General features: G+C 42.4%; 1 protein-coding gene across 3 annotated transcripts in view; it reads left to right on the forward strand.

Annotated features, from left to right (window-relative positions):
• LPAR1 (lysophosphatidic acid receptor 1) overlaps positions 1-25,209 on the forward strand; it is a 258,641-nt gene extending 233,432 nt beyond the window's left edge. For all 3 annotated transcript variants that reach the window (XM_073591097.1, XM_073591086.1, XM_073591107.1), the window contains one exon: positions 18,135-25,209. In XM_073591097.1, coding sequence (XP_073447198.1) covers positions 18,135-18,436 — 302 coding nt within the window. In that variant the 3' untranslated portion in view covers positions 18,437-25,209. The remainder of the gene's footprint in view (positions 1-18,134) is intronic.
• The last annotated feature ends 769 nt before the right edge of the window (positions 25,210-25,978 follow it).

The raw sequence follows: 25,978 nt of genomic DNA on the forward strand, positions 1-25,978 counted from the left end.
TCTGATTGAACTACTCATGTGATTACTCAGTGATTTAAAAAATATGCCTCTCTATAGTACCAATATATTGTTACTTTTTCATGACGTATCTATATTTGAAAGCACTGATTATTTCCCTTGTGGTATCTATGCTTGCCTAGATTTACTACTAGCATAACAACCATATTGGTCTGTCAAAGCCTTGCCCCTATCCCTTTTAAGATCCATGTAAACATTTTGGATGTGCTTTCTTAATACTGTACTATTTGCCGTTTTTATAACCCAAGTTAATTAGGCCCTGGATTATGCTGTAGTAGAATCTAGATGGTGGTGTTGCTAAATTTATCCCTGGAGGCACTTTATATGTTTTTTCATACACCAAGTTATACAGAATTGAATATATTGTTAGGCCACAAAAATCTGCTTCAGTTTTATGTTTTTTGTTTTAATTTATGTATTTCTGTAGTGTGACATTTTACACACCAGTCCCTTTCACCACCCTAATGAAGCTCACTACATAATCTACAGTCCCTGCCAAATTCATACATACATAATGTACCCTTAGAGTCAGTTTCATCATTTTCCAGCCAACTCATGAGTGTTTGTGGGAGGAAAGTGGAGAACCTGGGGAGGGCATTAGGACTCCATGCAGATAGGTTATCTGATGAGGATGGTGTGCTAACCTTGTAGCCACTACACTGCCCATGGCGGCATGTAGGGCTCTTTGAAAAAGACACATGGGGGTTTTATGAGAACTTTCAGCTGCCGGATGCAAGCTCAGTAAGTCTACCTATATATCTTGAAAGACAGAATGCTTCACGGAATATTCATTCAGCAGCGCCAGACCTATTCTGCCTAAACCCTTTCATCCCAATAGTGTCGCTGCCAAGTTGGGGTCTGCTTCCAGCAGCTCATGTGTCGTATCCTCACGTACACTCTAGACTGGAGATCCCGAGGATTTTATTTTCTTACAACCACTGAAAGTGCTCTGAGCTGGAGCCAGCATATTTCAGATATGATTCACATGCCCAGATAAACATACAAACCCTTATACTGTGTGAATAATGTAAGGCAAGTGTTTGCATATTGATAGTTGTAGCCTGGATTATTTCACACATTTGTACAGATATTTAACACCCCTGCAACTTGATTGCTATGCATTGTTCCTAAAGTCATTTTCTCAGTTTAATGCAAGAGCTGGTATTAAATTAGAAGCAATCTCATTATCCAATTAAAAGTGAACCTTTCAGCAGTGCAAAATAAAGGATAAAAAAAAGCGATCTCTTCTGCAATAAAAAGCCTGTCTGCTCAGTGAGGTATAGCAGAACTTGAGTTCTGCTTTAGGCCAGGTTCACACATGTCCGGTTGCAGTCCGGAGTCCGGTGCGTTTCTATTTACCAGTTCAGGTGCAATTTCAGGAGCAAATTTTTCCCTGAATTCACACCTGAACCGGACCCCAAAATGCCCAGGACCCTTTTCAAAACCGCACCACTGCCACCCCAGACATGTGTAAACCGGCTCCATTGAAAGCCAGTCACATTCACATGTTATGCAAATTAAAAGGGCATCCAATTCGCATATATGTGAACCCATCCTTAATAAGTTACCCAAGGGTTCTGTGACAGTGAAGTAACAGGCAGTAGTTAGTGAGTGGTTGGTGAATTTATTTAAAGCAGGATTTCAGGCTCTCTTATCCTATATAGAAGAGCTTCTTCTTGAAAAATGTATTAAGCACAACTGCAGTGTGCAAGCCACATAATGCTAATGCGTTTTGGCCAAAGCTATGAGGAAGGCTTTGACCTAAACGCGCTAGCTTTATGTGGATTGTACATTGCTGTAAATTTTGCAAGAAGAAGCTCTTGGGTTTCCGGCTATTTCTTTTATTATGGAATCACAGTGAACTACACAGCCAGTGCACCAACCCTGCTCATCATTTTTCATATAGCAGTAGAGCTTGGGTTTTTCTGAGTTTTTTTGAGTTTTTCTTTGTTCTCTTATCCTATCTGCTTCTTCCTCTTATGCTTGCTAAACAACTATTCTGCTTAATTTTCTCCGCCACCATGTCACCCCCCAGGCTCCCACAAGACCCGATGACTGTCTAAAACACATCCCCTATGTCTTGTGTGGTTTAAATAACTTCCATATGGCCAGTTTCATCTGAACGAGAGAGAATTACTTACAGCGCATTAAACCCAAAAGCAAATATTTATTATATTGCCTCTTACCAGTTCTTTGATGTGACGACTGTATTTAATTTTTTTTAGGCTTTTTTTTCTTCTGTATTTATCTGATGATCCAGCCAGCAAGTCTGTTGTTTTCAAAAGCCCAAGCTCTCTGGCAGAATGTATCAGTTTACATGGATTAGATAAACCATTTAACACTGGCAGGGGTGCTTACAATGATCAGCTTTTAATTATGTACACCTATTATCCTAAAAGGAGAAAAACTGTTTGCTGTACCTGATTAATAAGCGTGAGCTGGAATTTGGCTTCAATTTTGTTTGTACAAAGTGTATCTAAATCTACTAATACATTTACCACTGCCCCTATGCTGCTGTCTGCTGTGCCTCCTGTGTTCATTCATCCAGAGTGGTATCTCACCAATACAGGAGATGTGTTACTGACCAGATTACCAGGTGAAAACGGAGAATAAAGCCATAGAAAAAACAATCGATGCAACCACCACATCTAATGATTGTAAACTGCAATATAATACTTTTTGTTTTGGGTTTAATACCGCTTTTAAAGTGTTACTGAACCCACAACAGTAAAATCAGTTTGTTAATGCAGTAAAGTATGCTTGTTATACTCGCTGTGGAACCTAGGGGTTAATCGCCCGCATTGTGTAAAAAGTCTGTTTGATCCTGTCTTCTCTGATTCTCCACTTCCACTGTCCCCATACCATCTCCTGATAGAACAGAGCCTTGGGGGCACTCTGCACATGCTCAGTTTGGTGTGTACTGCCAGAGTGTTTTTTTTTTTGGGAGAGTGCATGTGATCGGCACAGGGCCAATCAGCACTGTCTAGACCAGGGGTCTCAAACTTGCGGCCCTCCACCTGTTGCAAAACTACAAGTCCTATCATGCCAGTCAGAGGAGAATAACTCTTCCTACAAGCTTTAACCAGACACTAATAGAAGTCACACAACTGCTATATACTGCTGATGAGAAAAGGTATTTAGCAGTTTATATTTACTAAAATAATTGTATTTCCATGTTCTGTGTACTGTAGAAGACCAGATATAGTGAATGCAGGGTCCTGAGTTTAGTCACACTTTAAGAGCCTGTCCTATGTCCACACTGAATCCTAGGAACAGAAGTGAGCTGTAAATTGTTGTGTTGCTCCCCATATGTGAATGCCTAGTTGTTTCTCAGTGAGTTGACCTGACTTGCTGTGTTCTTCATTGTTTAGGGTGACTATGTGCATCATAATATCCACTTATACAGCAGCATGAAGGCCAGTTATAGACAGAGCAAGTTTCTTTCCTGCAACCACGAGTTGATTCCCCCATCAACACAGACAGTGCTGAGAGGGGAATCCCCCACTGAGCCATTGTATTCTTCCGGCGGAGTAAATCGTCCCCACCAGGGGGAACACAGCGGTTACTGCTAGTGGCTATAATGGCTGCTTGCAATAATTGCATGTAAAATCTAGCAGGCTGGTTGTACCCAAGTTGATCGATCAATCAAATTGGGTACACTCAGCCTGCCCATACATGGTTCGAATCTCAGCTGGTCTAAGGTGTATGGCCTATGGTCAGCTTAAGGAGTATGGACAGATAGCTAAGTCTAGGGTCTTGTTGTGTGCAGTGTGATCTGAACTGCAAACACACATTATACACAGCTTTTGGTTTACTGTCTTTTTGCTGTATACATTTAGGAAAAGCTGTGTGCATTTGCTTAATTTGTTTGTAAAATGACAATCACTGTTGTAGTGAGCCTTAGATGGGCTGGCTTGTACCAAGGATGATCTTTTCCATTTTTAAGATAGAAAACCTCAGATCAATGTTTAAAATATGGAGGAAAAGCTGCACAGTGTTTAGCAAGTATAAAAATAGATTGCTGCAGGCTGGAGTCCTGCTTTAAACACTTCTGGACGAAGCCTATTTTTGACAATTGTTTACAAGTTAAAATCAATATTTTTTGCTAGAAAATTACTTAGAACACCAAATATATATATATATATATTTTAGCAAAGACTCTGGAGAATAAAATGGCGGTTGTTGCAATATTTTATCACATGGTATTTGTGAAGCGGTCTTTCAAACGCAATTTTTTGGGAAAAAATACATTTCACTGAATTAAACAAAATGTAAACAGTAAAGTTAGCCCAATTTTTTTTGTATATCGTGAAAGATGATGTTACATCGAGTAAATAGATACCTAACATGTTAAGGTTTAAAATTGCACACATTTGTGGAATGGTGACAAACTACGGTACTTAAGAATCTCCATAAACGGCATTTGAAAAAATTTTAACCAGTTACAGAGGAGGTCTTTTGCTAGAGTTATTTCTCTCGCTCTGACGATCGCGGCGATACCTCACATGTGTGATTTTAACACCGTTTATATTTGCGGTCGTGATTTATGTATGCAGTTTCTTTGCACAAGGAGGCGCTTTAAAAAAAATATATATTTATTTTTTTACACTGTCTTTTAAAAAAATAAAAATCTGATCACTTTTATTGCTGTCGCAAGGACAGTAGTACTCTTTATGGAGGAATCTGGGTTCTAAAAGACCCCAAATCTCTCCTTTGCACTTAAGTATTCAAAACCCCAAAATCTGCGTCTTGGAATACTAGGGATTTTTTTAAATTGGTGCCATTGGCAGCTGAGTAAACCAGAAGTGACGTTGTGACGTCGCTTCTGGGTTATTACATCGGAGACCAGATCAAAGCTGATTCCGGCTTTGTTCGGGACTCCAGCCAGCCAGCGGATATCGCTCGGGTGTCCCAGGTGGCGGGACGTCCCGCTCCTTGTGATATTGGCTGAGCGCCTGCTGAGCAGCATCGGTTGTTATCAGAAAGCTGACCGCCAGCTCTAAAAAAGGGTGCAGCTGCAGGCTTCACCCCGGTACAACCACTTTCTCAAAATGACGTACAGTTACGTAGTTTCACGTGAAGTGGTTAAGGGCACATTCAGAAGGGCAATTAACCCCTGGTTCCTGCCGGGAGAACAGTGATTATTGATAGCAGCTATAACCACTGGCAATAAACGCATGTAAATCTGACATTCTGGTTGTACCCAAGTCAATCGATGGATCGACTTAAGTACAATTAGCCAGCCCATAGATGGTTCGATTCTTGGCCAGTTGCTGCTGAACTGGCCAGATTCTAACCTATGGCCGGAGTTCTATGGAATAGTGCCCTCCGTTGAAAAGTGCCCGCTCAAGCGCAGTACGTAAGGGCACTCAAGCTGATTTCCTGATCAGCTGGCGTGACGTCACCATAGTGCATGCGCACATCGAAGGAGGCATTTTTCGACGGGAGATGCCATTTGACCGGCAGAATTGAAAGCTATGCAAAGAGTGGAGGGAGACCGTAGTTGTGAGATTGTGCCCCGCTGTTTGCAGGGCGTGTTGTGACTGTGTTCCAACCCGCCCTTAGACACAGACAAAACCCGCCCTGCAACACAGCAAACCCGCCCTGCAACACAGACAAAAGCCGACCTTTAGCACACTGTAAACCCGCCCCGCAACAGCGAGGTACAATCTGACAACTACGGTCTCCCTCCGCTCTTTGCATAGCTTTCAATTCTGCCTGTCAAATGGAATCTCCCATCAAAAAAATGCCTCCTACGATGTGCGCTATGGTGACGTCACGCCAGCTGATTGGGAAATCAGCTGGAGTGCCCTTACACACTGCGCTTGAGCGGGCACTTTTCGACGGAGGGCACTATTCCATAGAACACTGGCTTTAGTTATTTATGAATGACACAACTGTAATAGCAGCAGTTTCACTACGCTGCATACTAGAGCTGCTTTCTCTTAGTCCAGTCCTGAACATTTTTGATATTTTGTATATCCACTCAGTGGAACACAACATATTTTTTGTATTTAGTAATTTACTTTCTATAGCAATATTCGTAATTGCCTGCATAGTGCCTAATTGAATGTTTATTTAATTGATGTGAATACATATTCAAGACAGACTCTCTCACGCTCCTCTTATTCTGGACAAATATCTGATAAGAACAGGGTGACTTGAGGGGAAGTTTTCAGCTGACAAACACTTCCTCTACTCGACATATTTAGGAAGTGGTATTCACAATCAACTTTCGTTTATTTTCCAAGTCTAGGAATCAGGATCTTTACTGAAGCTTTTCCAAATGATGGTACAAACTGGTTGTTTTTTCATATGCTTGACACAAGGTACAGTCTAATATTCAAATGTTCTCATCTTGTCCCTATTATGCATATGCTGTGAGGATTAATCCTGCAATGCAATTCAGTTGGCTATATCTGTATGCAGTGCATCCCAGAGCTGACACAATGTGCAGCTGGCCAACAGTACACACATACATTAGACTTTTTGAAACAATATACAACCCCAATTCCAAAAGAATATGTGTAAAATCTGCAAAAAACAGAATGCAAGTCTCATAAACCCATATTCTATTCACAATAGAAAGTAGAAAACATATCAAATGTTTAAACAGAAAATGTACCATTTTAAGGTAATTTTGAAAAATTGTTAGGACAGGGACATGTTTACATGTAGCATCCCCTCTTCTTTTAACAACACTCTGTTGGGACCAATTGCTGGAGTTTTGGCGAGGAATGTGGTCCCATTCTTACCTGATATAGGATTCTAACTGCTCAACAGTCCTGGGTTTTCTTTGTCGTATTTTTTGTTTCAAGATGCACCAAATGTTTTTCAATTGGTGAAAGGTCTGGACTGCCAGCAGGCCAGTTAAGCACCTGGACTCTTCTACTAGGAAGCCATGTTGTTGTCCTAGATGTACAATGTGGTTTAACATTGTCCTGCTGAAATGAACAAGGCCTTCCCTGAAAGACGTCTGGATGGAAGCATATGCTTCCCGAAAACCTGGATATATCTTTTAGCACTGATGGTGCCTTTCCAGATGTGCAAGCTGCCCATTCTGTACGCCCATACCATTAGAGATGCAGGCTTTTTGTCTGAGTACTGATAGCTTCTTCTTTGCATGATAATGCTTTACCATGCATTTTTGGATGACACAGCACACTGGGGGTCATTTACTATAGCGCGATCGTGCGGCGCAATAAAATAGCGCCCAATTAAGCCAATTAAGAGATCAAGTGGGCGAATGCGCAATTCCCAGAGCGTACTATTAGCGGCGAACATGCCTTTGTAAATTCGGAATCGGCGATTACGCGGATATGCAAGTGCCGATTGCTAACCCCATTAAAGTCTATGGGACCAGAACAGAAAAAATCAAAAGTGCCCATTTTGAAGGCTTATATGCAAACAATTGGCCATAAAAGGGGTATGGGGGTCTGGGTACTGCCCTGGACAACATGTATCAATAAAAAATAAAAAAAGTTTAACCAGTGAAACAATACAAATGAAATATTCCTTTTAATATCCTGCCTGGGGGGGGGGGGTCCCTTAGTCTGCCTGTAAAGTAGCACATCTGGCCAACACCTGGAACATTGATGCAGCAAAATGACATTTCTAAAGGAAAAAAAATCTAATTCAAAATTGCTTGTGGCTGTAATGTATTAGCAAAATAGATGAAAAATCAAAAAACGGCGTAGCCCCCCCCCCCCCCCCCACAGTCCAAAATGTACAAAAAAATTGAGGTAGAGGCCCCCTAAAATCCATACCAGACCCTTATCCCAGTAGCCTGAAGGACAGGTGGGGGACCAGCCCTCCTTTCCTGAACCATGCCAGGCCACATGCCCTCAACATGGGGAGGGTGCTTTGGGGTCCCCCCTAAAGCATCTTGTCCCCATGTTGATGTGGACAAGGGTTTCTTCCAGATAGCCGAGCAAGTAGCCTGAAGGACAGGTGGGGGGGGACCAGCCCTCCTTTCCTGAACCATGCCAGGCCACATGCCCTCAACATGGGGAGGGTGCTTTGGGGTCCCCCCTAATGCATCTTGTCCCCATGTTGATGGGGACAAGGGTCCCTCCCCAAAAACCGAGCAAGTAGCCTGAAGGACAGGTTGGGGGGGGACCAGCCCTCCTTTCCTGAACCATGCCAGGCCACATCCCCCCAACATGGCGAGGGTGCTTTGGGGTCCCCCCTAAAGCATCTTGTCCCCATGTTGATGGAGACAAGGGCCTCTTCCCGATAACCCTAGGTTGTGGGGCGGGGGGCTTATCGCAATCTGTAAGCCCCCTTTTAACAAGGGGCTCCCAGAGCCCGCCCACCCCCCCATGTGAAAATGAGTATGGGATTACCCATTCAACCAAAAAGTAGTGTAATGTGACAAAAGACAATAGCCAGTTTTTGACAATTCCTTTTCTTCTTCCTCTGATCTTCTCCTTCCCCTGCTTCTTCCTCCAGCTTCTCCTTCCTCGATTCTCCCTCCAGTCTTCTCCTTCCCCGCTTCCACCTCAGGTATTCTCCTTCCCCGCTTCCACCTCTGGTATTCTCCTTCCCCGCTTCTTCCTCTGGTATTCTCCTACCCCGCTTCTTACTCCAGTATTCTCCTTCCACGCTTCTTCCTCCGGTCTTTTCCTTCCCCGCTTCTTCCTCCGGTCTTTTCCTTCCCCGCTTCTTCCTCCAGTCTTTTCCTTCCCCGCTTCTTCCTCCAGTCTTTTCCCTCCCCCGCTTCTTCCTCCGGTCTTTTCCCTCCCCCGCTTCTTCCTCCGGTCTTTTCCCTCCCCCGCTTCTTCCTCTGGTCTTTTCCCTCCCCCGCTTCTTCCTCCGGTCTTCTCCATCTTCCGGCTTCTTCCCCCGGCTTCTTCCCCTGCTTAGTCCTCTGGTCGTCTTCTTCCATTGCCATTCCCGCTGAAGATTTAAAAAACTAACCTCCTCCAATGATGCAGATGACGTCATTCAGAGACCCCTTGTGACTTCCCCGCCCGGGCATGATTGATCCGTGATGTCACAAGGGGCGGGGTCCCCAGATGATGCATTCCGGTGGCCACGCCCCATAGTTATATATGACATGTGCGCCATGGAAGCAGAGAGATCGGCGGGCCGCAGCGTCAGAGGAGGGTCTATTTTGGATCTTTAGCGAGTCGCTGGAGGGAGCGGTGGTGGAGGAGGAAGAAGACCGGAAGAAGCCGGGGGAGAAGAAGCCGGAGGAAGACCGAAGTAGACCCTGAAAACCAATGGCTAGGGTTGTCGGGATGAGGCTCTTGACCACAAAGCACCCTCCCCATGTTGAGGGCGTGTGGCCTGGTATGGTTAGGGAGGAGGCCTTGCTCGCCCGCCCCCCCCTTTTCCTGACCTCCAGATTGCATGCTCGGATAAGGGTCTGGTGTGGATTTTGGGGTGACCCCACGTCAATTTTTTTCTTTTTTTTACGTTTTGGCGATCCTACGCTGTTTTTTTCCTTGATCTTTGAATAGCCGTTTTTTTGGAATTGGGGTCACCAGATCCTGCCCCCTCCCTATGTGAATAGGTATTGGGTACATTGTACCACTACCCATTCACCAAAGAAAGCTGTGAAATGCAAAAAAAAATAGCCAGTTTTTGACAAGTCCTTTATTGTAAAATAGCTCCGAGGCATCTTCTTTCCCAAGCCGTCTTCTCCTGCCACTGTCTCTCCCCCTGCCATCTTCTTCTGCCGCTGTCTCTCCGGCTGCCATCTTCTCCTGCCACTGTCTCTCCCTCCGCCATCTTCTCCTGCCGCCGTCTCTCCCACCGCCATTTTCTACTGCTGTCTCTCCCGCCGCCTTCTTCTCCTGCCGATGTCTCTCCCGCCGCCTTCTTCTCCTGCCGATGTCTCTCCCGCCGCCGCCTTCTCCTGCCGATGTCTCTCCCGCCGCCTTCTTCTCCTGCTGATGTCTCTCCCGCCGTCGTCCTCTCCTGCCGCTGTCTCTCCTGCTGCCATCTTCTCCTGTCGCTGTCTCTCCTGTCGCTGTCTCTCCTGCTGCCATCTTCTCCTGCCGCTGTCTCTCCTGCTGCCATCTTCTCCTGCCGCTGTCTCTCCTGCTGCCATCTTCTCCTGCTGCTGTCTCTCCCACCACCGTCTTCTTCTCCCCCTGCTGACTCTCCTGCCACCATCTTCTCCTGTCGCTGTCTCTCCCGCCGCCGTCTCTCCTGCCACCGTCCTCTCCTGTCGCTGTCTCTCCCGCCGCCATCCTCTCCCTCCCGCCGTTGTCTCTCCCGCCGTCGTCCTCTCCTGCCGCTGTCTCTCCCGCTGCCTTCTCCTGCCGCTGTCTCCCCCGCTGCTGACTCCCACCGCTGTCTCTCCCGCCGTCTTCTCCTGCCGCTGTCTCTCCCGCCGCCATCCTGCCACTGTCTCTCCTGCCGCTGTTTTTCCCGCCGCCATCTCTCCTGACGCTGTTTTTCCCACCGCCGTCTCTCCGGCTGCTGTTTTTCCCGCCGCCATCTTCTTTTCCTGCTGCTGTCTCTCCCGCCACCATCTTCTCCTGCCGCTGCCTCTCCTGCCGCTGTCTCTCCCATTGCCGTCTTCTGCTGCCGCTGTCTCTCCCGCCGCCGCCTTCTCCTACCGCCATCTTCTCATGCCGCCTTCTCCTACCGCCGCCTTCTCCCGCCGCCGCCTTCTCCTACCGCCATCTTCTTTCGCCACCGTCTTCTCCCACCCGATACGAAAGCGGGCTGGCTGCTGAAGAAGAGTATATCGGGGTTATGGTAGCTAGCTTTAGTGGTTAGGAGCTATAGGCGGAAGTGACGTTTTGACATCGCTTCTGCCCTGCAATGATTTGGAGCCAGATGGGGGCCATCTTCCCCTTAATTAGCTACATGCCAAGCAGGGGAAAGGACCAGATCGCCTCCGCCGCCGCCGGCAGCTACAGTAAGCAGTGGAAGGCACCGGAACGCGGCAGGAGGGGGGCCCTCTCCCGCCACCAATAAAAGTGATCTCGTGGTGAATCCGCCTCTGAGATCACTTTTATCTGAAAGCGGACCACCCGCTGAAGAAGTGGATACTGGGGTTATGGCAGCTAGCTGCTGCTATAACAACGATATTCCACTTCAAAGAGCTGCCGTGTAATGACTGCAGATGATCCATAAGTGGTTAATGTACTTGGGCCAAACAAAAACAAAAAAAGGCATGGAAATGATGCTCCAGCATTTGACAATAGTTAGAAGGGTCCTGCTCAAAAGAGCTTACAATCTACAAGTTTAGGACACTAAAAATTAGACACATTAAACAAATCACATTAGAAAAGCAGGGATGCTAATAACAAGCATGACTAGCCTTTTTTAAGATCAGAAGTCCTCGCCCCAAAGCTCAAATAAGTTACATGGCAGAATTATAAGCGAAAAAAAGACAAAATACAAAAGGCAGAGCACAATCTACACTAACACACACACACAGCAGGAATGAATTGGCAGGAACATTCCTTTTTATCTCAAACATTAAATAGCAGTTGTAAGTCTAACATGTGAGATTTAGAAGCCATCATCAAACAGACCCAAAATGTACATCTATTTGTAACCCAATATACACACTGCAAAGGAAAATTCAGGCCTGTTTTAGGCCAAATGGCTGCCACAACTGCAGTCCTTTAACCACTTGCTTACTGGGCACTTAAACCCCCCTTCTGTCCAGACCAATTTTCAGCTTTAAGCACTGTCACACTTTAAATGACAATTGCGCAGTCATACACTGTACCCAAATGAAATTTTTATCATTTTTTTCCCCACAAATAGAGCTTTCTTTTGGTGGTATTTGATCACCTCTGCTGTTTTTATTTTTGTTAAAAAATTCAAAAAGACCGAATTTAAAAAAAAAAAAAAAAAATTATATATATATATATATAATTTTGTTCTAAAATTTTGCAAACAGGTAATTTTTCCTTCACTGATGGACACCGATAGGCTGCATTGGTGGGCACTGAAGTGGCACTGATAGGTGGCAGTGATGGGCACTGATAGGTTACACTGAAAGGCAGCACTGCTAGGTGGCACTGATTGGCACCACTGGTGGACATTGATAGGTGGCACTTGTGGGCATTGATAGGTGGCACTGGTGGGCACTGGCAGGCACAGAGGAGGAGGCAGATGTGCCTCCTTCCTCTTCGGGACCGATGTCCCTTGAGCATAAACCGGTGATCGGCTTTTTTTTCTTCACGCTGTCAGCGTGAGGAGAAAAAAAGACGATTACCAAGCTTTTGTTTACACACGTGATCAGCTGTCATTGGTTGACAGCTGATCACGTGGTAAGGGGCCGGGATCGGCCTCTTATTCGGATCGGTGATCACCTGAGTCTCTGTGACTTGGTGATCACAGCACGCGCCGAGCGCGCAAAGGGGAGGACGTCCTATGACGGCCTCCCGAAAATTCAGGTCTGCGCTATGGCCGTCATTCGGCTATAGCGGGGACCTCAAGTGGTTGACCACTTGCCGACCAGCCGCCGCAGTTGTACTGCGGCAGAATGGAACGGCTGGGCGAAACAATGTTATGTAACGTTGCTTCACCCTGTGCCCCCCCCCGAGCCGATGCGAGTGCCCGGCGATCACGATCACCGCCGGGCTCCTGCGATCGCCGCTTACACACAGAGAACTGGGATCTATGTGTGTAAACACACAGTTTCTGGTTCTCTCTGAAGGGAGAACAGACAGATTGTTCATACAGAGTAAGAACTGCAATCTGTCATCTCCCCTGCACAGTCCCCTCTCCCCTTCAGTTAGAGCACACACTAGGGAACACATTAACCCCTTGATCTCCAGTTAACCCTTTCCCTGCCAGTGACATTTTTACAGTCATCAATGCATTTTTATAGCATTGATTGCTGTATTAATGCCAATGGTCCCAAAAATGTGTCAAAATTGTCCTATGTGTCCGCCATAATGTCGCAGTCCTGATAAAAATCGCATATCGCCGCCATTACTAGCTAAAAAAAAAATGAATAATAAAAATGCATAACTCTATCCCCTATTTTGTAGACGCTATAACTTTTGTGCAAACCAATCAATATACGCTTATTGCAATTTTTTTTTAGCAAAAATATGTAGAAGAATACATATTGGCCTAAACTGAGGAAAAAAAATAATTTTTTTAATATATTTTTGAGGGATATTTATTATAGCAAAAAGTAAAAAATTATGTGTTTTTTTTCAAAATTGTCGCTCTTTTTTTGTTTATAGCACAAAAAATAAAAAACGCAGAGGTGATCAAATACCACCAAAAGAAAGCTCTATTTGTGCGGAAAAAAAGGACGTCAATTTTGTTTGGGTGCAACATCGCACGACCGCGCGCAACTGTCAAAGCGACGCAGTGCTGAATCACAAAAAGTGCTCTGGTCAGGAAGGGGGTAAGCGGTTAAATAACAAGCTTGCTCACCTCCACCCACCCAGTAAAGGACACACCCACCAGTGTAATTGATTCTGTCTCTTGAGGTTATAAATGAAAAAAATTCTCATTCATCATAAGCATACAACATTAAAATATGTGTTCAGTGTCACACCAGACATATAAATCCATATCTGGGCCAAAACACCCCAGTTCTAGATCTGGTGCAAACTCAAACTTGCTTGATTTATAATGTGATTTCTTGGGGTTCCATTATATGAAAACCGTCAAAAATGTTATCACTGGTGAAAAAGGAAGTTTAACACCACAACATATAAACCTGTAGCCAGCTAGCAGGATTGGGAATCAAACCCAGAAACTCAGTGCTGCAAGGCTGAAGCACTAGGAAGTGGGTCACCGTGCTGTTCAGTATTTTTAGCCTGCATCTCTGTGGTGTCAAACTGTCCTAAGTCTCAGGGGTGCAAGAAGTTAATGCAGATGTACTGTGGCAAGCCATATGCCATCTGTTTTGAAGGATTGTTATGGCTGATTACTGTCAGCATGCTGTGAGATAAACAGCTATCATTTTGTGGGGTTTGGCTTTCTAAGAGGCTGCAATTAGCGGTGATGGGGAAATGTTAAGGCTGATTATAGTTTTTGCCCATGGAAAACATATGACACAATTTGAAGTGGTGGTGGAACCCTCCTACACATAAATGCTACATTTAGACATAATTTAGGGAGGTCCCTGAGGAGTTATGTTTAACAATATAGGAAGAACCAAACTTCTCTACATGAAGTGGCATGTTTGGGATGCTAACCCAAAAACTCTGGTCTGCTGGTAGGTGAAAATGCTAACCTCTAAGCCACTTTGCTGCCACATGTGGAAACCTCCTACACATAAATATACATAATACTGCATTACTTTGGACATATAGGTGGTGGAATTACATTAGAGTTATTGTTCTTGATGTATTCTGTGATATTTGGTGGTTCTTGGCGTGTGTGTAGAGAATAGTGATGTTACCCTCTGAATTTTGGGAATGCCATTTTGATTTCTGATGTTGGTACACACATCATATTTTTTGGGCTCAAATTATGATTATTTGGAAATAATAAATAACACACAACATTGTGACTCATTTTAAAATTTGCATCAGCAATGGTATTATTTGTGGTTCGTAAAGACACCTGTGTGAGTTTGGCTAAAGATTTTTATGAGATGGAGAGCAACAAGTTTTTGAAAGCGACAGAGAAAAATATATTTTACCAAAACATGAAAACATTACGCATTCTATCATTCTTAAAAACAAAATAGATAAAGTAAAAGCAATATTGTTCCAAAGACAATTTCTTTGAGAGAAAGATGTATTTCATCTCAACATGAAAAGGATTTATTTGGGAAAGTTACAATTGTACCATTAGAGCCCTTGCACACTGGGGCGGTTTGCAGGCGCTATTGCGCTAATAATAGCGCCTGCAAACCGCCCCGAAAGTGCCGCTGCTTTCATTCCAGTGTGAAAGCCCCGAGGGCTTGCACACTGGAGCGATGCGCTGGCAGGACGGTAAAAAAAAGTCCTGCCAGCAGCATCTTCAGCGCGGTGAAGGAGCGGTGTGTATACCGCTCCCTTACCGCTCCTGCCCATTGAAATCAGTGGGACAGCGCGGCTATACCGCCGGCAAAGCGCCTCTGCAGAGGCGCTTTGCGGTGGTATTTAACCCTTTCTCGGCCGCTAGCGGGGGGTAAAACCGCCCCGCTAGCAGCCGCATACCGATGGTAAAACGCCGCTAATAATAGCGGCGTTTTACCGCCGCCCCCCGCCCCAGTGTGCAAGGGCTCTTAGAATCAATGGTTGAAACTTACATTGGGCTACATAACTCTCATTTTCACTCCCAAAAAACACTTTTTAACCCAGCGCTCATTTTGGTATTTACTATAGCTCTTGGTAAAAAAGCCATGGGAGTTGATATGAGAGTAGTTTGCAGTAGTTTGCAGGTCTGAGCATGCTCAGTTGTGTTGGCACCTAGTTGTATAGAGACGAGAAATGTATCTCTTCTCAGGCTTTTAAAGATATTTCAGTGTAGAAATCACTTTTTCATACAGCTTAAAAGCAGATTATCTTTAAACAATATACCGCATATTTCAGTACCATTTAAGCAATTATATCATGCTTTAAACATTATTTCCATGTGAAATAGTCGTGGTCCTAACAAGAGTCATGGTTTGGGCACTATTTGTTCTCAGGGAGCTATGGCAAGTTTTTGAGAGTATTTTTTTTTTTTCACCAGCGCTATAATGAATACCGTTTTAGCGCTAATTTGCGGTAATTAGTATGTGGCGCTATAGTAAATAACGCCCCCCCCCGTTCACAAAGAGTAATTTTTGGAAGTATTCAAGAACCAAATGCAGTGATATCTATCACAGAATCATGCCTGTTTTTAATGCAATGCCATCTGAGGGCCCGATGATCACAGGCATCCAATATTGCATTTCGACCTTGTCTCTTGCGCACAGAGATTTGACCAGATCCTCAGAATCTTTTGATATTATGTACTGTAGATGATGGTATATTTAAAGTATTTGCAAATATATACGTTGATGAACATTATATTGAAATTGTGCGACAATTTCTAGACGCAGCTTTTCACAGATTAGTGTACTTCTGCCCGTCTTTACCGCCGAGACACTTTAACTGTCTATGATGCCCTTTTTACACACAATCATGTTACTGAACTGTTGCCAATTAACCCAATTAGTTGAAAAATGTTCTTCCAGCTCTTCCTTTTTAGTACCACTTACCCACTTTTTTTGTTGCTCTGTCTCAACTGTTTTTAAGACATGTTGCTGTCATCAATTTTAAAATTTCCTTATTTTTTTTCTTAAAATGGAACATTTTCTCAGTTTAAACATTTGAGCCATTTTCTATTGTGAATAAAATATGGGTTTATGAGATTTGCAGATCATTCAATTCTGTTTTCATGTAGAGTTTACACAGCGTCCCAACTTTTTGGGGGTTGGTACCTATTTTCCCATGTTAATTATACGGTGGCCTTTTTAAAAGAATATTCTGCATATTTTTATTTCAGCATCCATCAATACCAGTATTAAAATAAAGCAGTGATTTATGCACGGCCCGCATAGTCAGGGATAATCGGGTAATTTTCAAATCTTAATGGAAACTAATTAGGACAGAAATATAAAAGCCACTATTGCCCACTGGTGTTTGAAGATGCAAAATTTGAGGCTGACTTCCTTACTGCCTTATTTACCAGGTTACTCACCTGGAATAGTACATATTTTAGAGACTTAATGTCATTGAATACACATTTATTGGTCTGTGACTCTCTAAATACTAAAGCAAGGATGAGGAGCGTTACTGGGTTGCTTCTTTAAAGGGGTTGTAAACCGTCGTGTTTTTTCACCTTAATGCATCCTATGCATTAAGGTGAAAAAACACCTGACAGTCACTGGCCCCCCAGCCCCCCGTTTTACTTACCTGAGCCCCTTCATCTCCTCAGCTGTCCCTCTCTCCACGGGATCCTGACTCTTGATTGGATAGATTGATAGCAGCGAAGCCACTGGCTTCCACTGCTGTCAATCAAATCCAATGACACGGAGGGGCGGGGCAGAGTCCGGCATTCATGTCTGGATGCAAATGCTGGACTCGGGAGCGTGCCCTCAAGATAACCCCCTCGGGAGATTGCTTCTCCTAGGGGGTTATCTGATGCGGGAAGAGCAGCGAGAGCCGCCTGGGGACCCCAGAAGAGGACGTTCGGGGCCACTCTGTGCAAAATGAGCTGCTCAGTGGAGGTAAGTATATGTTTGTTATTTTTATAAAAATAAAAAACGATCCTTTACAATCACTTTACGTTAGTAAGACCTTGTGCATATAGGCACTTTGGGCAGTAGAGCATTAAAACTGAGGTGTATTACATCTCCTGGGAGGCCCAGGTGGTATGTACTGCCCTCTGCCAGCAGCCTGTCAAAATCAATGACAGGATAAAATGCACAGTAGCGGTATGCATATGCAAGTGGTACTCAAGTACAGAGCCGTATGCTTTAAAGACCCATGCCCTGAACTCAAAGTAAACATTTAAGGTATACACCCTTTACAACGAGTACTGCTTGAATGTGCATACAGCCGTTGGTTATTTCAGCCAGTTATTTGATTTCAGCAGGCTCCTGCCAGTGGGTTGTATGCAACACTTGTGCATTTTCTGCGCCAAAATGCACCCAGTTTTAATGCAATACAGGTCACAGACACGTGTGCATGAGATCTAATTGCAGCTTTCATATGTCTAACCTGACAGGTTCTATGTGAAGCATAACTGCAGGGAAAAAAATGTTGAAATACATTTACTTGACAAAGGCTTTGTAAATATGTTCAACCATTTTTGTGATTTTCAAATGGCTGCCACACTGCACAGCTGGCCATGTGGCACCTATTTTCTGGTTCAACAATGTAGCTTCCTATGTCACCACTTCACCTCCTGCATTCTAATTGGAAATCAGCATCTTGAGCTCTTCCCAGGGAGTAAGGCAATGACTAAAGACGCAGTAATAATGAGCCTGGACATAGTCAGGAATACTACTCCACTAACGATTGGCTCCAATTGCAAAATTGTTGTTTATCTGAACTGCGTATTTTGTGATTTGCCAGGTGTTTTGTGCTGTGTTTATACAGATTTGTAACTGATGACATCTACCTATTACGTTTTTTTAGCAGACTTTCTCAACTGGATATTCATATGCATATTTTATTATAGTAATAGTATCCTCTTATTCTATATTTTTTCAGGTGCTTTCATTGTCTGTTGGACCCCAGGCCTGGTTCTTTTGCTACTTGACGTGTGCTGTCCACAGTGCAATATCTTGGACTATGAGAAGTTCTTTTTATTATTGGCTGAATTTAACTCTGCTATGAACCCCATCATCTACTCCTACCGAGACAAGGAAATGAGTGCTACATTCAAACAGATCCTGTGCTGCCAGCGAACAGAAAACGCAAACGGTCCCCAGGAGGGGTCTGACCGCTCCGCCTCCTCACTTAACCACACCATCTTAGCTGGTGTCCACAGCAACGATCATTCTGTTGTTTGAACTGAGTGGTGGCAGGTCAGAAAATACATATGCCTAGGCCAAATTGGAGTGCCTGCCTAACTTGTGCTGCACAGCCAGCATCATGATAGGAATTGGGCTGGCAACTGTATTACTATTCTGAACACTAATAGGCAACTCCAGTGTTACTAAGCCCCATTTAACATATGAATTTATAATTCTAGAAATAAACATTGGTTCACCTACCTAAAGCAATCCTTATGAACTTGCCACTTATAAAACTGCCGTTTCATGTAGAAAACATAGACCTTTTTAAATTATATATTCCATTCAATAAAACATGCATTTTATAGCCCATCAGCATGCCTGTGATGGACACTGTTTTCGAGTGGTTTGGTAACATTTGTATAGCTGCACTGCCTTAAAGGGGGAAAAAAAGATATTTTTCTAATATAAACTGAAGCATTGTGCTAGTTTTGTGTGTAGTCTTTCTCCGTTACATGAAGTTTTATTTTATAAATATATAAATATATATATAAATTTTTTTGTACCTGTTTATGAGGCATTCGTATGATTTCAAAGAAATGCACAAAGCCCGTAGACCAATAAAGGGATAACAAGTAGCAAAGGTTAATTTTGTAATGTGCACCCTTGGCAGTATATGGGCTCTTGTTTAACAAGTCTTGATAACAACTTGGTTTGTTTAATCATAAGGACCATATGGATGCCAGGCTTTCTGGTCGTACTGACATTGGAGTCTAACAAGAAAACAAACATGGGCTTATGCCATCAATGTGATATTGATCAATGAGGCGTTATAATATTAGCATAAGTTGTTAATAAATGTGGCAGTTTTATAGGTTGTTGTAAAAGTTAAAGACACCCGTAAGCTACACAATCACACATTAGAGCGGTGTTTAAACAGGCACTAGTCACAGTGCTGTTGCTATGAAGTTTTTAGTCATCCCTCAACCAATGCATGCAAATGTCACTAGATTAACAGAAATAAATAGCAATGAAACTATGAACAGCATACTTGTTGGCACAGACTGTGCTCATTAGGATTCCAAGCTCCAACTTCACAAGAGCATTGGATGCAGAAGAACATCCAACTTCTGATTTTATACTCCCAGTCTTGCCTACCTCCCATCAGTATTATCCTAGTCGAAGATGTGGAGGGGAGCAGTTGAAATGGGTGGGATAGTGCAGACTGAATATTCTGTTTCCGTATGATGGGATACCATGCCCCTGGTGTGTACAGAGCCATTTAATGCAGTACACCCTTTCAAACCAAGAGGTTGGGGGAGTGCTAAAAGATGTTAAAAACCTGTGCCAAGCTCCTTTTTTTTTTTTTTTTTGACGCCTGTGTTAATGTGACTTAAGAATTTCCATACATTCATTATAGCATCCTGAACATCTAATGGATCATGGAATTGAGTTTATTGCTTTCACCAGAGCATTTCATACCCAGAGGATAAATTTCACAGTGTCCCGTGAAAAGTTTTTGTGACACTAAGGCAGGGATCTTCAAACTACGGCCCTCCAGCTGTTGCGAAACTACACATCCCATGAGGCATTGTAAAACTTTGATGCCGCGTACACACGAGCGGACTTCTCGATCGACTAGGTCCGGCAGAACGGAGTCCGGCGGACAATTCGACCATGTGTGGGCTCCAGCGGACTTTTTTTTTCTAAATGTCCGACGGTCCTAGAAATAAACACATGTTTTAAATCTTTCCGACGGACTCAAGTCCGGTCGAAAAGTCCGCTCGTCTGTATGCTAGTCCGACGGACAAAAACCGACACTAGGGCAGCTATTGGCTACTGGATATGAACTTCCTTGTTTTAGTCCGGTCGTACGTCATCGCGTACGAATCCATTGGACTTTGGTTGATCCTGTGTAGGCAAGTCCGTTCATTCGAAAGTCCATCGGAAAATCAGTCAAAGTCCGCCAGACCTAGTCCGTCAAAGTCCGCCTGTGTGTACGCGGCATGACATTCACTGACATGACTAGGCATGATGGGAATTGTAGTTCCTGAACTGAGGGCCATAGTTTGAAGACCCCTGCACTAAGGAGTCTGTTTATAAATGTTTTTAAAGATTCACACATTTTTCTAATTGAATCCCATAAAAAAAAATGTGTGTGAATGTGGTGTGAAAACATTCCAATAGGCCACTAAAAGATTGCAAATCAAGTTTAACCATGCACAAAGAAGGATCTGTAGTTGCTGCAGTTTAGTCTTTTAGACTAATAATAACTGGACTTTGATCTTGATAAATCTCACACCTATTTCCATTGTATATTTTGAGAATGGCTAGTGTGAAAATCCTTGATATGGCGGTTAAATTTGCAAAGGTATCATGCATTGCCTCTCTACCATGTTTATACGTCAAAACATTCCTGAAACCACATTTATTACATTTACCATTATTACCATCTCAAATTTTAACATACTCCTTCAACCAACCTTCCGCTGGTCTTCTTAACCCAATATACCCATTTTAACTCTTAAATACAAGAATATCATTAGAAAACATGGGTCTTTTGCCAAAAGACATTGAAAAGAAGACCAATACCCCGGAATAAATAAGGCCAGCCAAAGACTGTTTGGTTTGAACCATGCTTGGGCAGGCTGAATGTACCCAAGTTGCTGCACTGATCAACTTCAGTACAACCAGCATGTTGGATTTTACATGCAATTATTGCTAGTGGCTGTTATACCCACTAGCATTATAAACTGTCTTCGCGGCCGGCCAGGCCGGCTCCCTCTGCCAGGAGGACACGATGGCTCTGCAGGAGGGATTCCCCCATCATGGGGAGAATCAAGTGACTTTGTTTCTTGCAACCTATGGTCGCAGGAAAGAAAATCACTGTCTATGGCCAGCCTAACAAACCCCTTAATATTAAACCCACCCGATTAAATTCTTGGATGTAGGAAAAGTTAGCAAAAATAAACTGTTGGCAAAATATAACTTGCTACAAAACTGAAATGCTGAAATGTTTGTCCTTTGAGGGAAATTTATGACACAACTTATTCAGTATTTAAAGCCTTTAACCTTCTTGCTGTATTTAGTATACTTTGAAACAATGCTATTTTAAATGTAAAAACATCTACTAAATAAGCTTCTGCTAAGAACAAGGAAAACATAAAAAACTACATGTATATATCGATCGATTGCTTGTGAAACACATTCCTCTCTGCAGCAGCAGATGCATACTGTACACGAAAAATTAGAATATAAGCTATGTTCAGTTTTGTTTATAACCACTTTGTGTCGGTGGACAATGGCAGAAAATGACAGCCTAATGTTTGATGAATGGCCAGTAAAATGCATAGTTGGGTTAAAGGGAGACATATGGCTAAAATAAAAATTGCTTATGTATCATACTGTTTTTTTTTTTTTTTTTTTTTTTTTTTAATGGCATGCTGACTAAACAGGGTGTTTTATAAAAATGGAGGTGTTGCCCTAAGCAACCCAAGTGTACACTAGCCCTTTTGCTTTCATTTAAATATTTTTATTGATGCTAGTGGACAACCCTTATTATCCTTTACATAATACCTCTGTTAAAATATTTTTATTGACTCGGTTTAGTACTGAAGTTTTCTGAATGAACTTTGCAGTAGTCAAAGTATGAAAGTATGTCACCTCCCTGATAGTTTATTATTTTTTTTTTTTATTTAAGGTTGGACCAATAAAGGAATAACATTTTTGCTAAAAGGCATATTCAGTAAGGCAGTATAGAGAGAAGTGAGCAGGCATAGTGTGCATAAAGCATATCCTTCTTAAACAATGGGACCACCATAAACTGGTTGTCATGGAATACAGCACTGCTTACATCACTATTGGTTTTACACTGCCTTCCTGAATATGCTTGAGTGTGTTCCTGAACCGTTACACCAAAAAGGGAATACAGTGATTAACAGTCACTTTATTATGCACTAATTATATGGAGGATTGTATGGAATGTAAACAAATGGTACTGTCTTAGTTATTATATATCTATTCATTGGTTAGCAAGCCAAAGGTTCTATAATGACGAGTAGCACCTATGTAAGTATTTAGAACTTCTTTAAGAAGTAAAATTAAAAAGGCTTATTTAAAACATGGTTTCAGTAGCACAGTTTACCTTTTGCTTTGATTTGTCTTAACTTGCACTAGACTAGTCATTTTTTTTATCTTAGGGACACATTTAAAAAGCAATGGTGTGGCTGCTTAAAAAGAAAAAAAGCACCTCACATTTATAAAGCAGAGCAATGTGATTTACAGATGTGCTTGGCACATTGCAGACTCTAAAGCCATCAAAGAGCAACAAAACCGAATGACAAATAATATTGCAGCCTGATTTTTTTGTTTTTGTTTTTTTTTTAGTGAGATAGGCTTGGGGGTGCACATGTGATATCTGCTTTCCATTCTAAATTAGCCCCATAATGTTTACATCAGAGTTACAATTCATTGGCATTATTTGTTATGCAAAACGTAAAAAACTTTTAAACATTCTTTTATTCATAATGAATTGGCATGTTTTCCTTTGTTTTTATTGCAATTTGCTAGGTTAATTTATTTTTTTTATTTGCCAGTCTGGCCACTTTGCACCACTTTTTTTACTGTGGCAAAATAGTTTTAAGTGTATATAAATCTTAACAATGACCTCTTTGGTCCTTTTTGGTCTTTTAAAACAAAAACTTTCAATGGTATATTTATCTGTTCGATAAGTACAAAAAAATTCCTGTTAAAAATGTCAGAAATTCAGGGCTGTTCAGTGTCCAATGCACATTCAAGGACTCCTCTCAGTTGTTATTTTGGAGCACACAACAGTTTGTCTCTATGTTGTGGAGAATAGTATAGCAAAAGAAAACTGGACAGAGCTGACACCACTCAGTCCACAGACATGCTGTGTGTTGTCAGACCACACCAGGTTGTGGGAATTGAGTGCATTTCTGACAGATCTTGCAGGCCTAAAACCTGGAGAATTGTGCATGCATTGCAGAGATGTAATGCATGTTTTTTTTTTGCCCTGAACTACACCTTTAAAGAGGAAGTAAATCTTAATGGGTTTTACTTCCTCTTTATTTCCCTGCAAAGGTAAAGCATTATGGGCTACTATGCATCGCAAAATAGCCCATTATGTGTCACTTACCTGAAACCGAAGCCTGCGATGTCACCGCTGTCCCCACTAGCAGCGAGCGTCCATCTTCACCCCTCTTCCTTCCGGGGGCCTTGAACTCTGACTCTGTGACTGGCCGGAGTTGCATGCGCGCGGGAGCCACCAGTCATGGCATGACACCTTTAGAAACTGCACAATCTGCCCTTTCTAATGTGTGCATGCACAGTAGACATCGGCACATGGCTTTATTGTAAATATCTCCTAAACCGTGGAGGTTTAGTAGATATTTCCAGCACCCGCAGGTAAGCCTTAATATAGGCTTACCTGTAGGTAAAAGTGGTTGTATGACCACTTTAAGTGTAGTGAAACAAAAAGCAGTTATTTTTCAGTTTTTATATTTACGCCTTAAGTTTTGCTATTAAAACCAACTGAATAATTCAATAAATTGATCTCAAACAAGTTTTTAAACATGATAGATTTTCTTCAGTACATAGTAATAGGACTGAATTACATTCACATCTCTCAAAAATAGTCTTTATAGAGACTATACATTCTAAATTGACTTCTAAAACCATAGTGGTAAATACACCTCAGCACCAATCTACCCTGAACTCAAGAAAAGTGACCTTCTGTCTGAACCTGTAAAAAACAGCATCCATTTAAATATTACATTTCTTAAGAAATGTATCCCATCTGTTTATTTAGAAAAGGGATCTATTACAGAACTAGTTTTCAATTTACTTTTGTTATGCAAGTTCTGCTGAATGTCCTCTCGTGCCCTCAGTTTGTAATCTCATAATGTATTCCACAAGCTGCAACTCATAAATCATGCACAAATATTGTATTATAGTTGAAAGTTTCTTCCTAAATGAGTATTGAATGAATACGATGTGCAGTGTTCTGCAGTTTACATTTTTAACTTTTCACATATGTACACACAATATAAATTTATAACATCTGTTGCTCCTTTGCTGAAGTCCACCACCTACAGAAGGTTTAGGCAGACACTAAAGATGTGATGGTCCTCTTGATGTCCATTTCCATTTTCCTTAGCTGCAGATGAAAACACCCACCAGAAAATAATGATAGATGAGGTATGGATTAGGATGATTGAATAGCCAGGTTCAGGACAGCACCTAGTAGCAGGATGAAGACACACCCTGAGAGATGTCTGCCTATTGTATATGAAAACACACCCATCTGGTCAAGAAAAATATATTATACCATTTATTTTCTCTGTCTTCAGGGACCAAGCCACTTAAAAGGATGTGTGCTGTAACTGTGTAGTTATCCTTTGGGACATAAAAAGTGGAGCGTCTGTGTGTTGAGTACATTATTCTTTGGCATTGTGTACTCATTGATTACAAAGTGTAACCGCTTACTGTTTGGGTAAAGGATTGACACACTACTCATTTCTTTCAGCAATGAGTCCTGCGGTTTTAATCTGTCTATAGACATTATAGTAGGTAATCCGCATTGGACAAGTGTTCAGTGTGTGAGGGTGCATTAAGATGGTGTCCAGCACACCCATGGCAGCTTCTTCGACTGAGAGTCCAACAGGTAGAAAGAACTTCAAATTTCACAATTTATTGAATAGCTCTGAGACTGACTTGTATAGTGCAGCAATAGAAAGGTCATTATTTTGAGTATATTTTAGTGCTACCCTATCCATGGATATTAATATAGTATTAAGTCAAATCCGTTTTTTTTTTTTTTTAAATAATAATTTAATTCCCATCAACTTGTGGAATGTAAAGAACAAAAATATATAACTGTTTGTCCTAATGAAGGTTCCAAGAAAGTTGTCTGAGGGTACATGGAATGTTAGAGGAGCAAATTAACTGTTTGGTTTGTAGGTGGATGATGGTGAATTTGTCTATAAACTTCACCTAGTAGACCCATAGCGATCAATGAAAAAGGAATTGCTCATGAGTTTAGCCATTATAAGTTTGGATTTATTCAATGGTGTGGTAAAGGTATGAATAGCTCAGCATTGCATTGTGCAAAGAAACTTTGCTGAACCATAGAAGCAAATGTGGTTTTTCCTATTTTTGTTTATAGCAATGAATTGGTCAATTGTAAGCACTGTTTCTAATTGGCAGTCCTCAGAAACTGGGTCATGTTTTTCAGATGCACCCTACTCTGAATGCTGGCTATTAATTTGGGCAGTTGCCTTTTTTTTTTTAGCTGGAATTGGCGGAGACACATCTCCTGTCCGAAGCTGCCATTGGGCTTTGTTGGGCTTCTGCTGTGTAACTGCACCTTTAAGAAGGAATAGGCTGCCTCCAGGCATATCTGCCCTTAATGTATCCATTGTTATATGTGCTCCAATGAAGACTCTCAAAAGTTAGGACTGCACTATACAGTGTGGCTTCCACATATACTTGCAAATGTTGTGAAAAGGCTAATTCACACTAGCTTTGCTCTCTGAAGATACCATCTGACAGGCGGTGAGGAGGTATTGTCTTTTTTTAAAG

The sequence above is a fragment of the Aquarana catesbeiana genome, linkage group LG01 (assembly GCF_042186555.1).
Source record: "Aquarana catesbeiana isolate 2022-GZ linkage group LG01, ASM4218655v1, whole genome shotgun sequence".
Classification (NCBI taxonomy): Eukaryota; Metazoa; Chordata; class Amphibia; order Anura; family Ranidae; genus Aquarana; species Aquarana catesbeiana.